The sequence below is a fragment of the Oncorhynchus clarkii genome, chromosome 2 (genome assembly GCF_045791955.1).
Source record: "Oncorhynchus clarkii lewisi isolate Uvic-CL-2024 chromosome 2, UVic_Ocla_1.0, whole genome shotgun sequence".
NCBI lineage: Eukaryota > Metazoa > Chordata > Actinopteri > Salmoniformes > Salmonidae > Oncorhynchus > Oncorhynchus clarkii.
This window is the reverse complement of record NC_092148.1, coordinates 91,408,413-91,423,382: the sequence shown is the minus strand read 5'-3', so window position 1 is coordinate 91,423,382 and position 14,970 is coordinate 91,408,413. Positions and strand designations below refer to the sequence as shown.

The window sequence follows — 14,970 nt, the reverse complement described above, 5'->3', positions numbered from 1 at the left end:
CTCCTAACTCACGATGGAGGTATAGGACTAGAATAACCTCATCAGGCCTTTCTCCAGTATTACCACTAAAGCTCACCACACCTCCTCTTCCTCATCTTCGTCCAACCTCTTCATCCTCTTCTTTTGTTTCCTCCTCTCGACTCATTTATTTAACTAGGCAAGTCAGTTAAGAACTAATTCTTATTTACAATGACAGCCTACCGACCGGGCAAAACCCGGACGACACTGGGCCAATTGTGCGCCGCAGTATGGGACTCCTAATCACGGCCGGTTGTGATACAGCCTGGAATCGAACCAGGGTTTGGAGTGACGCCTCTAGCCTTAGACCGCTGCGCTACTCGGGAGCCCAACAATACCCAATCACTTACCTACCAATTTAAATCAACCTTTTAAGTATAATTCCTCTTGTATTCCCTGAACATCCAAACATAGAAGTGGATAATAGCTTTCAGACAGGCTGTGGCCTGCAAAACTGTGCTTTCAGACAGGCTGTGTCCTGCAAAACTGTGCTTTCAGACAGACAGGCTGTGGCCTGCAAAACTGTGCTTTCAGACAGGCTGTTGCCTGCAAAACTGTGTTTTTATCTGCGAGATATTGAATCTCAATCGTCTTACTAATAACTTTTAGAATTATAATTGAATGGAGAAGCAGCCTACATCCTCTTGATTTTTATCATCTTAGTTGTATCTCGTGTGAAGTTTCAGACGCATGTGATTGTAACTGAGACATCCAAGATGTCAGTGGATTGACCGAATGAAGACAGACTTTGTTTTACTGTACCAGTGCTTGTGAATAAAAAAAATCTTTGAGGAACTATTTCTTCACAATTTTTTTACAGAAGGATGTTCAGAGAACAACCAGCCCATTGTTGGACCAGGCTTTATTCTCACTTTCTACTGGTTCTCTTATGTAGGTGTAGCAGACTGTCTCAGAGGAGAGTACCACGTTGCAGGTGTAGCAGACTGTCTCAGAGGAGAGTACCACGTTGCAGGTGTAGCAGACTGTCTCAGAAGAGAGTACCACGTTGCAGGTGTAGCAGACTGTCTCAGAGGAGAGTACCACGTTGCAGGTGTAGCAGACTGTCTCAGAGGAGAGTACCACGTTGCAGGTCACTTCTCAGTTCCTATGCTTCCTGGCTGATGTTTTGGTCACTTTTGAATGCTGGCGGTGCTTTCACTCTAGTGGTAGCATGAGACGGAGTCTACAACCCACACAAGTGGCTCAGGTAGGTTTCCTCTAGAGCAGTGATGTTTTGGGGCAGTTGCTGGGAAACACGGACTTTCAACTCCCTCCAAAGATTTTCTATGGTGTTGAGATCTGGAGACTGGGCAACGAAGCCACTCCTTCGTTGTCCGGGCGGTGTGTTTGGGATCATTGTCATGCTGACAGACCCAGCCACGTTTCATCTTCAATGCCCTTGCTGATGGTAGGCTTTGTTACTTTGGTCCCAGCTCTCTGCAGATCATTCACTTGGTCCCCCCGTGTGGTTCTGAGATTTTTGCTCACCGTTCTTGTGATCATTTTGACCCCACGGGGTGAGATCTTGCGTGGAGCCCCAGATCGAGGGAGATTATCAGTGGTCTTGTATGTCTTCCATATACTAATAATTGCTCCCACAGTTGATTTCTTCAAACCAAGCTGCTTACCTATTGCAGATTCAGTCTTCCCAGCCTGGTGTAGGTCTACAATTTTGTTTCTGGTGCCCTTTGACAGCTCTTTGGTCTTGGCCATAGTGGAGTTTGGAGTGTGACTATTTGAGGTTGTGGACAGGTGTCTTATATACTGATAACAAGTTCAAACAGGTGCCATTAATACAGGTAACGAGTGGAGGACAGAGGAGCCTCTTAAAGAAGAAGTTACAGGTCTGTGAGAGCCAGAAATCTTGCTTGTTTGTAGGTGACCAAATACTTATTTTCCACCATAATTTGCAAATAAATAATTAAAAATCCTACAATGTGATTTTCTGGATTTTTTTTCTCATTTTGTCTGTCATAGTTGAAGTCTACCAATGATGAAAATTACAGACCTCTCATCTTTTTAAGTGGGAGAACTTGCACAATTGGTGGCTGACTAAATACTTTTTTGCCCCACTGTACATACAAAACCATGCTCTTTCCATGACAGACTGACCAGGTGAATCCAGGTGAAAGCTAACCCTAACCCTTATTGATGTCTCTTGTTAAATCCACTTCGATCGGTGTAGATGAAGGGGAGGAGACCGGGTTAAAGAGGAAGGGGAGGAGACCGGGTTAAAGAGGAAGGGGAGGAGACCGGGTTAAAGAAGCAGGGGAGGAGACTGGGTTAAAGAAGCAGGGGAGGAGACCGGGTTAAAGATGAAGGGGAGGAGACCGGGTTAAAGAGGAAGGGGAGGAGACCGGGTTAAAGAGGAAGGGGAGGAGACCGGGTTAAAGAGGAAGGGGAGGAGACCGGGTTAAAGATGAAGGGGAGGAGACGCTTTCAACACCTTGTAGAGTCCAGGAATAATAATGACTGGTTATGCCCTGCTATTGTTTTAATTTGGATTTTATTTTTGTACCCAAATATACTTTATTTGAGTCTGTTCTGAGGGCAAAAGGGGGTGCAACTCAATATTAGGACGGTGTTCCTAATGTTTTGTACACTCAGTTTACAGGCCTAAATAGTGATAAAGCAGGATCATTTGCATCTGTTAAATCTACCCTTCAGAATGACTTCGATAGCAACAGTGAATCTATTTAGTTTTCAAGTGGAGACCTTTCGACAATCATTCTCACGATAGCTCATTGGTACCAACAGTCAGTGACAACTATCATAGCTATTTTTCCAGTAGGATGTGCTGCCAAGCCTATTGTTTTCTTTCATCTGATCGTGGATATGACATCGATGATCTGACATTGTTTTAAAGGAACATAGACAAACCTTGCAATGCAAGTTGAACAAAATTTGGTTATCATGACGACATAATATTGTGGTTTGAAATTTCACCCTCGAAACAAGTTAAGACCTTTTTTTTTTCTCCAAATCCAATGTATTTCCCCGTTATGCTCTGGGCGCAATTAGCAGATCAACCCATAAATAACATTCAAATACTTCATTTGTTATTCTAAAATGATCAAATTCTAAAATGCATTAAAAAAATATTCTTAAAACAGTGATTTTATTAAATTAGGTGGATAAAATAAGACAACTTTAATCTTTAATATTGTTTATATTTCCATTACCAATCCTGAAAATGTGCTGTGAAAAAGAAAAACAAGTGATAATAACCCAGTACAACCTTCTTTCCTAAATACATTTGGTCTGTTTCTCACCTCACTTGATACAAGCCGTGCAAAGTTATGCCAAGGAGACCTAGAGTGATTGTTGCTTCAACTCAGTGGAAGCGATTATACTGGGTTTCTCAGTGTAGCAGTGCTGCTCTAGGATCAGTTTAGTCTTTTTCTGATCATAATGAATAAGAAGGGGGGGGCATCTGATTCTAGATCAGCGTATCTACTCAGACGTTTTGTGAACATAGGCCCAGGATGAAATGGTCAGCGCCGTGTTTACTACTTGACCCTACGGCTATTTATTGAAATGCTACATAACAGATTATTTTCAGCGCCATCATTCCTCCATTAAAATACACAAACAGTTAAGACTATGGTTACATCATATTCATTTCAGCAGTATATGGGCCTCTGTTCACACATTGACTTGTGTGGCTTCAATACTTCCTAGCCTTAAATTACTTTATCGTAACATTTTGTATTATTTTCCTAGAAAATGTAAATAATGTAGGGGGAAGAATGTTCAGGGCGATATTACCCTCCTTACAACTAGAAGTAATCAATCTTTAAACACGGAATTTAGGAATTCACCCCCCCTAAAAAAATATTTGTAGACTATGTGACCATGCAAACCGAGTCCTGAATTTATCTAACATGTTCATCTCAATGATGCTTTTCTCAACTGGTCCTAAACTCCTTGACTTATTTGGACATTTTCTCCTGAGAAATACTATATGATGTCAAGGATCAATATATTCCCAAGTGTAATATGTGATGAGCACCGAACTGACATTTGGAGAACTATAGTCTTTACATAACAATGTACTATTATATTTCAGAATGCCAATAGCCATCCTTTGAGTAAAACAAATATTTAATTTATACTTGAGAAAAATAGTAATAATCTGATTTGCACGGAACACAAAATGTATTTTCCTTCGTCAAACAGTAACAATTAAATTTTGTTTGACAGATCATTTCTTTTAAAAGATCAAATTAAATTCATTCTAGGATTGGGGAAAAAAAACAAGTTTGATGCTGGGTTTTCGCATCTCATTATGGGAGGTGAAACATTTTGGTATCCAGAACACAGTCTTATTGGTCAGTCAGTTTCGAGGAATCGTTGAAGGAATTTCTAACGAGGAGAAACAACCCTGTTGAAATCAGACGTTCCTCGTCAAACCATTCAACACTTCTTTTCAGAATCGAGTTTGTGTGCGGCTGGCGGCGGGCGACATAAGGGTGGTTATCATTGGATGGCTCTGGGCAGTAGAATAGGTCATAGGTCATGCCCTGAGGGGGCTGGGTGGAGCAGAGCGGAGGGGGAATGGGGACAGACATTGGAACCCTACTAAATGCCACCCTATCCCCTATATAAAGGGTTCTACATAGGGAACAGGGTGTCGTTTGAGACAGAAATCGGGTTGGTGTCACGTCACATGAAGTCCTCGTAGTCTTGTGCGTAACCTCCATCGAACTCTCCGTAGTCCGATAGGTCATCCTTCATCTTGGACTTCATCCCTCCGGCAGCAACCACACCTTTCTTTTTCTTCTTCCCTTTATTCAGCTGCTGTTGGAAATAAAGACGGATTCGTTTTGTCTTATGACAGTCATTCATTTTATCATCATGTCCATTAGGGCACGCCTCAGTCTGTTTTCTTCCGTTTGATGCCTAATGAACATGACCCGGACTGAATACCGGTCTAAGTAGACCATGGATACTGGTGATAAATGTCTCTGTATGTAACCATTTTAAAAGCTTGCTTTTGGTTTATTTGTAAATAAAGCATGTCAGTTTTGTCACAGATTTTTCTTTTTTAACTTTTTGTCTGTCATTTTGAAAAAGAAAATAATAAAAAACCCACTAACCTTTTCCTGTTTCTGTTTTTCACTTAGTAAGACTGTGGGAGTTGCTGACTTTCTTCAAGTCCTCTACCTCCACTGTAACATAAGAGATGCACAGTTAAAACAGTATTTCATATAATACAGGAACAGCCCCACTGACCGTTGAGATGCATGACCAATAACATCGGTTACTTTTCAAACGGTATATTATTAAATCAATACTTACATGAGAGACAGAGGTCTCGAAACAAGGACTCTAGGAAGCCGGAATAGTGTATTGAAGTCTCAAAAGGTGATTTCTTGTCTTTTAACAACTTTTCAAACTCTGAACTCATCTTTAGAAGACGGGCTTATGGCATCAATTCCTTTTACGTTGTTGACGACACCTGATTTGAGAAGGAAAAAATGATTTGAGCACCAATGATATGAAGCTTTCCACAGGCAACTGGTGTTGACAATGTCTAAAACTCTTGATACTTAAACCAGACATTTTACAATATAAATCACAGATTCTCTGTAAAGCTTTCTATGAATCTGTAACGCAGTGCCTTGCGAAAGTATTCGGCCCCCTTGAACTTTGCGACCTTTTGCCACATTTCGGGCTTCAAACATAAAGATATAAAACTGTATTTTTTTGTGAAGAATCAACAACAAGTGGGACACAATCATGAAGTGGAACGACATTTATTGGATATTTCAAACTTTTTTAACAAATCAAAAACTGAAAAATTGGGCGTGCAAAATTATTCAGCCCCTTTACTTTCAGTGCAGCAAACTCTCTCCAGAAGTTCAGTGAGGATCTCTGAATGATCCAATGTTGACCTAAATGACTAATGATGATAAATACAATCCACCTGTGTGTAATCAAGTCTCCATATAAATGCACCTGCACTGTGATAGTCTCAGAGGTCCGTTAAAAGCGCAGAGAGCATGTGTCTCACTTGTTGTTGATTCTTCACAAAAAAATACAGTTTTATATCTTTATGTTTGAAGCCTGAAATGTGGCAAAAGGTCGCAAAGTTCAAGGGGGCCGAATACTTTCGCAAGGCACTGTATGTGTAGACTGTCAGCCTTAAATATTTGTCATTCAACATACACTACATTACCAATGTAGTATGTGGACACCTGCTTGTCGAACATCTCATTCTAAAATCATGGGCATTTAATATGCAGTTGGTCCCCCCTTTGCTGCTATAACAGCCTCCACTCTTCTGGGAAGGCTTTCCACTAGATGTTGGAACATTGCTGCTATAACAGCCTCCACTCTTCTGGGAAGGCTTTCCACTAGATGTTGGAACATTGCTGCTATAACAACCTCCACTCTTCTGGGAAGACTTTCCTCTAGATGTTGGAACATTGCTGCTATAACAGCCTCAACTCTTCTGGGAAGGCTTTCCACTAGATGTTGGTACATTGCTGCAGGGGGACTTGATTCCATTCAGCCACAAGAGCATTAGTGAGGTCGGGCACTGATGTTGGGCGATTAGGCACGCAGTCAGCATTCCAATTCATCCCGAAGGCTTTCGATGGGATTGAGGTCAGGTCTCTGTGCAGTCAAGTTCTAAACACACTGATCGACTAACCATTTCTGCATGGACCTCGCTTTGTGCACGGGGGTATTCATGCTGAAAGAGCCTTCCCATATATTACCTCAATTATCTCGACACTGGTGCCCCCCCACATTGACTCTGTACCGTAACACCCTGTATATAACCTCCACATTGACTCTACCGTAATACCCTGTATATAGCCTCCACATTGACTCTGTACCGTAATACCCTGTATATAGCCTCCACATTGACTCTGTACCGTAACACCCTGTATATAGCCTCCACATTGGCTCTGTACCGGTACCACTGTATATAGCCTCCACATTGACTGTACCGTAATACCCTGTATATAGCCTCCACATTGACTCTGTACCGTAATACCCTGTATATAACCTCCACATTGACTGTACCGTAATACCCTGTATATAGCCTCCACATTGACTCTGTACCGTAACACCCTGTATATAGCCTCCACATTGGCTCTGTACCGGTACCACTGTATATAGCCTCCACATTGACTGTACCGTAATACCCTGTATATAGCCTCCACATTGACTCTGTACCGGTACCACTGTATATAACCTCCACATTGACTCTGTACCGTAATACCCTGTATACAGCCTCCACATTGACTGTACCGTAACACCCTGTATATAGCCTCCACATTGACTCTGTACCGTAATACCCTGTATATAGCCTCCACATTGACTCTGTACCGTAATACCCTGTATACAGCCTCCACATTGGCTCTGTACCGGTACCACTGTATATAGCCTCCACATTGACTGTACCGTAATACCCTGTATATAGCCCTGCTGTTGTCATTTACTGCTGCGCTTTAATTATTTGTTATTGTTATCGCATACTCTTTTTGTAGGTACTTTCTTAAAACTGCATTGTTGGTTAAGGACTTGTAAACATTTCACTGTGAGGTCTACTACACCTGTTGTATTAGGCATTTCACTGTAAGGTCTACTACACCTGTTGTATTCAGCATTTCACTGTAAGGTCTACTACACCTGTTGTATTAGGCATTTCACTGTGAGGTCTACTACACCTGTTGTATTCAGCATTTCACTGTGAGGTCTACTACACCTGTTGTATTCAGCATTTCACTGTGAGGTCTACTACACCTGTTGTATTCAGCATTACACTGTAAGGTCTACTACACCTGTTGTATTCAGCATTTCTCTGAGGTCTACTACACCTGTTGTATTCAGCATTTCTCTGTGAGGTCTACTACACCTGTTGTATTCAGCATTTCACTGTAAGGTCTACTACACCTGTTGTATTCAGCATTTCACTGTAAGGTCTACTACACCTGTTGTATTCAGCATTTCACTGTAAGGTCTACTACACCTGTTGTATTCAGCATTTCACTGTAAGGTCTACTACACCTGTTGTATTCAGCATTTCACTGTGAGGTCTACTACACCTGTTGTATTCAGCATTTCACTGTAAGGTCTACTACACCTGTTGTATTCAGCATTACACTGTAAGGTCTACTACACCTGTTGTATTCAGCATTTCACTGTAAGGTCTACTACACCTGTTGTATTCAGCATTTCACTGTAAGATCTACTACACCTGTTGTATTCAGCATTTCACTGTAAGATCTACTACACCTGTTGTATTCAGCATTTCACTGTAAGGTCTACCTACACCTGTTGTATTCAGCTTTCACTGTAAGGTCTACTACACCTGTTGTATTCAGCATTACACTGTAAGGTCTACTACACCTGTTGTATTCAGCATTTCACTGTAAGGTCTACTACACCTGTTGTATTCAGCATTTCACTGTAAGATCTACTACACCTGTTGTATTCAGCATTTCACTGTAAGATCTACTACACCTGTTGTATTCAGCATTTCACTGTAAGGTCTACCTACACCTGTTGTATTCAGCTTTCACTGTAAGGTCTACTACACCTGTTGTATTCAGCATTTCACTGTAAGGTGAACTGTAACATTTGATTTAGAGGGATACAGGGTGTGTACATTATTAGGCTTTTGCGTCAGGTCAGACCTAAAAAAAAAAATACCTGGTCCAACTGAGGTCCTGTCCTTCTTACCTGGAATCTCTGTTTCTTCTCTGTCATCTCAGTCACTCTGCTGATTAAAGACTGTTCCGCTCCCTGCATCTTCTTCATCTCCTGTTTCAGGTTCCCCTGCAAGACAAAAGCACAGTGCCGTCATCCTGCCGTCAATAGAAAACATGCTTTAGCTCTCTGGAACACGTATTTATACTATAACACGTGTGATATGTTTATTCACCACTAACGATCCTTAGACAACATTAATACTACGGCTCATACAACTGGGATGTGATCAGGTATTTTTGTGGTGTGTTGGTATGTGTGTTTGGTAAACACTCCTCTGTTTCTCACCCTCAGCTCCCTCTCGGCCTCTCTGATGCTGACGCAAGCGTGGTCCCGGTGCGACCCGATCACGGTACACACGGTACAGACACACACACTACACTGACGGCAGTAGATTCGGTTCATCTCCTGGTGTTCCGGGCACCTGATGACAATGTAAGTTATACTTCAGCTTGCTGCCAGTTGTTTAATGATTTGTCATATAATAAATTAAATAAAACAATTGTCAACTTTAAATGAAATGTTGAAACACAAAGTATTTACAGGAATTCAAGACTTTACTGCAAATACCGTCCAAAGTTGTTAGGAATTTCACTTTGTGCAGCTCAGAAAAGGAAATTCAACTGAGATTCTCCCCAAATAAGAGTGAAACTTTACCTCCAGGGTGAGGTGTCCTCCACACCAGGGTGTGCCAGGGTGTGGCTCTGGAAGACAGGGGACTCCAGGTGAGGCCGGAGGTGGTCGGAGCACATGGAGGCTCCACACACCAGGCAGGTCTTCACCGTAGGGAGAGAGCCCTGGCTGGGGCAATAGTGGCAGGGTAGGAAGGTCTCCCTAGAGGTTTGACGAGCCAGGCTGGGGGACAGGTTGGTACGTCCAGGGGACAGGTTGTTGGTAGCACGGGTAGGAGAGGTGGAGGTGCCGATTGGACCAGATCTGTTGGAGATCTCTGGAAGAGGCTCCCGCTCAGCTTCAACAGGCTTCTCCTACGTAGGGGTGACTAAACGTAAATGGGTTGTTATGGTCGTTTCAGCAGGATTCTTGGCGGGTGTGTACGGATCTCTTGCAGGGGGTAGAGGTGGGTCCAGCTCAACGATGGTGATTCTTCTTGGCGATGTGTTGGTCATGTGACCTGCTGCTGCTTCAGGTGATTTTCTAGGGTCATTCAGTGGTTCTCTTGTAAGAGGTTCTGTTGCAGCAGGGGGTTCATCCAGCTCAATGGGTGGGTCTCTCCTAGGGGACCTAGACCTATCACGTGTCAGGTCCGGACCTCTGACGGCGACGGACGCAGTACTAGGCGGTTTGGTTGCTAAGGAGAATGGTGCTGCTGGCATCTCCTCCTCACTGGACAACTCGACGTCAGACGACGTGTTCTGATTGGCTGAAGAGGAGGAAGAGGAAGTGGCGGGTCTCTTGCGGTCACCAGACCTTCCCCTGGAGTGGGAGGAAGAGGAGCTGCCAGTGGCTTGTCTCTTGTTGTCGTGAAGATGGCCTCCTGGGACAGGAGAACTGGCTGGTCTCTTCCCTAACAGACGCTTGGATTGAGAGATGGAGGCTCTCTTCCCAAGGGTCCAGCCCGCCGAATTTATCTCAATGACATCCTCTTCATTGGCTCTGCCTTCTATACCCAACACAACATACATAACACAAATAAATTAGTAGTGATTAGGCCTACTTAGGTTACATCAAAAGGACACAAACCTAGCTAAATCAAATTGTATTTGTCACAGCACAGAATACAACAGGTGTAGACTTTAAGCGAAATGCTTGCTTTACAAGCCCTTCCCAATGATGCAGAGTTACAAAATGATGGGAAATATCATAAATATCATATTATTTTAAGATAGAATAAGGTCGATTGATTTTAAGGCAAGTCAATGGACTTCAGTAGACTTTGACCTGTGTCGTTACTCGTGTGCGTCAGTCAATATAGCGTAATATTGTTGTTAATGTTTCTATCATAGCCAAGTCATCACCACCATATTAAAACAATGTGTTAACGATGTGTTATTGTTTTAAACTGTAGGCCTAGTACCATTACACAGGTACATCTTCCCCAGCAGTAGCCTAACTTTGGAAATGTTCGTTCCCATGACTAGTCAGCGAACCTGGGGTGTATTTATTACGTCTTGGAACGGAAACCGTTTACCGTTTATGAACCAAACAGAGCAAACGGAATGAAGCGTGGAGGGACCTATCAGAATTGGTCCAATATTAAATTCTCGTTTTCGTTGCAAAAGGTTTTCCGTTTGAAATAAACGGTTTGTGTTGCAAAACGTTTTGTAACAGACCAAACGTTTTGCAACAGAATCGGCGTAATGAATAAACCCCTGTATCGTTGTCCCCAGCCTAATTGCGCATGGGCAGAAGTGTCTGGTGAATTCGGGAAGTTACCTGTGGCTGAGCTGGTGCGTGTATGTGCAGGTGCTTCATGTCGCCACGGACTTGCGGTAGTGTCTCTCTTGAACCCCACCGGTAATGTCTTGTACTCCTCCTTGCACTCGGGGCAGTAGTATGGACCGGTGGGCGAACCACTCCATAACTCCTGTATACAGCAGTAGCAGAAAATATGTTTGCATCTCAGCGCAGTCGGATTCCGACATATACCGTGGCACAAAGGACACACCGAGGGCTCGCAGTCCGGGGTCGGCAACGACTGACCCATTTTGCCCAGTAAAAAACTATATTTGTTACGTTTTTTTGTCAACAACACGACAGGCTCGAACTCCAGGAAACGAAACCGTAAAATTAGGAGGAGCCAAGTGTTTGAATTACGTCCCCAGTGTAGTCCTGCACACTGCGCCCCACTCTTAAAGGTACAGGAAAACAATGTCTTCTCTGACCCAAATACATGTAGCTCGTTAGGTCGACAGATCAAACTACGCAGAGGTCTGCACTAGTGTCATCATTTGAAGAAAACATACACACGAGGAAAAAGCATGCGTACCTGTTGCCCTACCCGGCAGTTTCAGGATGGCTGTGATTGTAAGGTACCCAAGGGGTTAAAATCATACTGGCCTCTCACCATTTTAACGTCACATGAAATACATTTTGAATGGCTTGTAAACATAGATTGTGGAAGTTAATCTCTGAACATAGGTCTACTCTAACCTTTCAATTATTTCTTCATCTGGTTTACTAAACAATTCCAATACGTGTTCTGTGTTTCATTCATAGTTTAAATTCTCCAAAGTGGCCTGGGCTTCTGGAGCTCAGACGTGCAGTAGTACGTGTAGAAACAGATAGGTCGCGTTTTGAAGTGTCTGTCCTATAGCAGGTCGCGTTTTGAAGTGTCTGTCCTATAGCAGGTCGCGTTTTGAAGTGTCTGTCCTATAGCAGGTCGCGTTTTGAAGTGTCTGTCCTATAGCAGGTCGCGTTTTGAAGTGTCTGTCCTATAGCAGGTCGCGTTTTGAAGTGTCTGTCCTATAGCAGGCCGCGTTTTGAAGTGTCTGTCCTATAGCAGGCCGCGTTTTGAAGTGTCCTATAGCAGGCCACGTTTTGAAGTGTCTGTCCAATAGCAGGCCGCGTTTTGAAGTGTCTGTCCTATAGCAGGCCACGTTTTGAAGTGTCTGTCCTATAGCAGGCCACGTTTTGAAGTGTCTGTCCTATAGCAGGCCACGTTTTGAAGTGTCTGTCCTATAGCAGGCCACATTTTGAAGTGTCTGTCCTATAGCAGGCCACGTTTTGAAGTGTCTGTCCTATAGCAGGCCGCGTTTTGAAGTGTGTCCAATAGCAGGCCACGTTTTGAAGTGTCTGTCCAATAGCGGCCTTTTTCCAAACTGGGTCCTGGGGATCCCAAGGGTTGAACGTTTTAGTTTTTTTGCCCCCAGCGCTACACAGCTGACTTAAAATAATAAATTCATCATCAAGCTCTTATTATTTGAATCAGCTGTGGTTTGTGTGGTTCTAGGGGGGGAAAAACTAAATGTTAATCTCCTCCCCAGTCCCACTCGTGCTTAGGTGTTTCTGAGTGTACTGATATATAAAAGTAGGACACATGACATCACGGACACTTTTTTTTTTTTCTAAAACAATTTATATGCAGAGTTGTGTCTATTGTTGCCCTCTTATTGGCTAGAATGGACCCACCCACACACCATCCTGTCTCAGCCTCCAGTATTTATGCTGCAGTAGTTTATGTGTCGGGGGGCTAGGGTCAGTTTGTTATATCTGGAGTACTTCTCCTGTCCTATTCGGTGTCCTGTGTGAATCTAAGTGTGCGTTCTCTAATTCTCTCCTTCTCTCTTTCTTTCTCTCTCTCGGAGGACCTGAGCCCTAGGACCATGCCCCAGGACTACCTGACATGATGACTCCTTGCTGTCCCCAGTCCACCTGGCCGTGCTGCTGCTCCAGTTTCAATTGTTCTGCCTTATTGTTATTCGACCATGCTGGTCATTTATGAACATTTGAACATCTTGGCCATGTTCTGTTATAATCTCCACCCGGCACAGCCAGAAGAGGACTGGCCATCCCACATATGCTCTCTCTAATTCTCTCTTTCTTTCTCTCTCTCGGAGGACCTGAGCCCTAGGACCATGCCCCAGGAATACCTGACATGATGACTCCTTGCTGTCCCCAGTCCACCTGACTGTGCTGCTGCTCCAGTTTCAACTGTTCTGCCTTATTATTATTCGACCATGCTGGTCATTTATGAACATTTGAACATCTTGGCCATGTTATGTTATAATCTCCACCCGGCACAGCCAGAAGAGGACTGGCCACCCCACATAGCCTGGTTCCTCTCTAGGTTTCTTCCTAGGTTTTGGCCTTTCTAGGGAGTTTTTCCTAGCCACCGTGCTTCTACACCTGCATTGCTTGCTGTTTGGGGTTTTAGGCTGGGTTTCTGTACAGCACTTTGAGATATCAGCTGATGTACGAAGGGCTATATAAATACATTTGATTTGATTTGACCTGATCTTGCCTCCTCCCGACCGCCTTCCATGTTTTAAGACACGTTATTTTAGAGCTGTGACACACTGGTCTGGACAGGAGGCCTTTTGTAAAAAAAGGCAGCATTTGCTCAGAATTGGAGCCGACACATTGGTTGGTTCTCTCAACAACAACAACAACAACAGGACTTTGTGTTAGCCAGACTAACTCATAGGTGAGTCCCATACTGGCATGTTAAGTCAGGGAGCATTAATAAAGTGCTATAATGGCAGAGGGTTTCAACCACACCACCTCTTACAAATTGGATCTGACAGAACATTGTAACGACCCTGGGTTTATAAGCGAGGATATCGACTCTGCCTCCCGAGCATTGCTTTTGCGTCACAGTCGATAGCGCGCTGGACTTCGGGCTAGAAGGTCGAGGGTTCGAGACCTGCTCCCTGCCTGTTTCATTACAATGTGAATGTTCTAAATATAAAACAAGGAAAGAAGACACCCCATGCTGAAATGTACAGAACCTGGTATTCCCAGGCAGTCAGCCGGCCAAGTACTAAACAAGCCCAACCCTGCTTAGCAGCCGAGGTCGGGCGGTTTCAGGCTAGTATGGCCGTAAGCAAAGGAGTAACTCTTTCTACACGATAAAAAGTTAATGAGTCCGTGGAATGGACCTCTTCCAATTCCTCTCTGTTTAACTTTTATTTCACCTTTATTTAACTCGGCAAGTCAGTTAAGAACAAATTCTTATTTACAATGACGGCCTACCAGAAGGTTAAAAGGCCTCCTGCGGGGACGGGGGCTGGGATAAATATAAATCTAGGACAAAACACACATGACAAGAGAGACAACACAACACTACATAAAGAGAGACCAAAGATAACATAGCATGACAGAAACACATGACAACACAGCATGGTAGCAACACATCATGGCAGAAACACATGACAACACAGCATGGTAGCAGCACAACATGCCAACACAACATGGTAGCAACACAACATGGCAGCACAACATGGTAGCAACACAACATTGCAGCAACACAACATGGTAGCAGCACAAAACAGGGTGCCAACATTGGGCAAATGACAACAGCACAAAGGACAAGAAGGTAGAGACAACAAAACATCACGCAAATTGAAATGTCTTTCAATATTGGCTTTACAGAAATATTTAAATAGAGATTGACAGCTTCTAGTGTAAAAAAAAAAAGCATGTAGAGGTCTAATTTTTATCATAAGTACACTTCAACTGTGAGAAACGGAATCTAAAACAATCCAGAATATCACATTGTATGATTTTGAAGTAATTTGCATTTTATTGCATGACATAAGTATTTGATAC

The 14,970-nt window shown here is 43.3% G+C and overlaps 1 protein-coding gene across 2 annotated transcripts; it reads right to left on the bottom strand.

The window, feature by feature from the left end:
- Positions 1-3,119: 3,119 nt before the first annotated feature.
- On the bottom strand, positions 3,120-12,025 carry LOC139376364 (E3 ubiquitin/ISG15 ligase TRIM25-like). 2 transcript variants are annotated; one of them, XM_071118830.1, is made up of 7 exons: positions 11,137-11,492; positions 9,400-10,363; positions 9,031-9,166; positions 8,716-8,811; positions 5,320-5,479; positions 5,118-5,189; positions 3,120-4,818 (listed from the first exon to the last, which is right to left on the bottom strand). In XM_071118830.1, exons 2-5 carry the CDS (start codon positions 9,492-9,494, stop codon positions 5,462-5,464), a joined length of 345 nt encoding a protein of 114 aa, XP_070974931.1. In that variant the 5' UTR covers positions 9,495-10,363; positions 11,137-11,492; the 3' UTR covers positions 3,120-4,818; positions 5,118-5,189; positions 5,320-5,461. The 2 variants fall into 2 exon arrangements, with proteins under 2 accessions (XP_070974931.1, XP_070974920.1); XM_071118819.1 differs by lacking the exons at positions 3,120-4,818; positions 5,118-5,189; positions 5,320-5,479 and adding an exon at positions 7,585-8,420 and having other exon boundaries at positions 8,573-8,811; positions 11,137-12,025.
- Between the last annotated feature and the right edge of the window lie 2,945 nt (positions 12,026-14,970).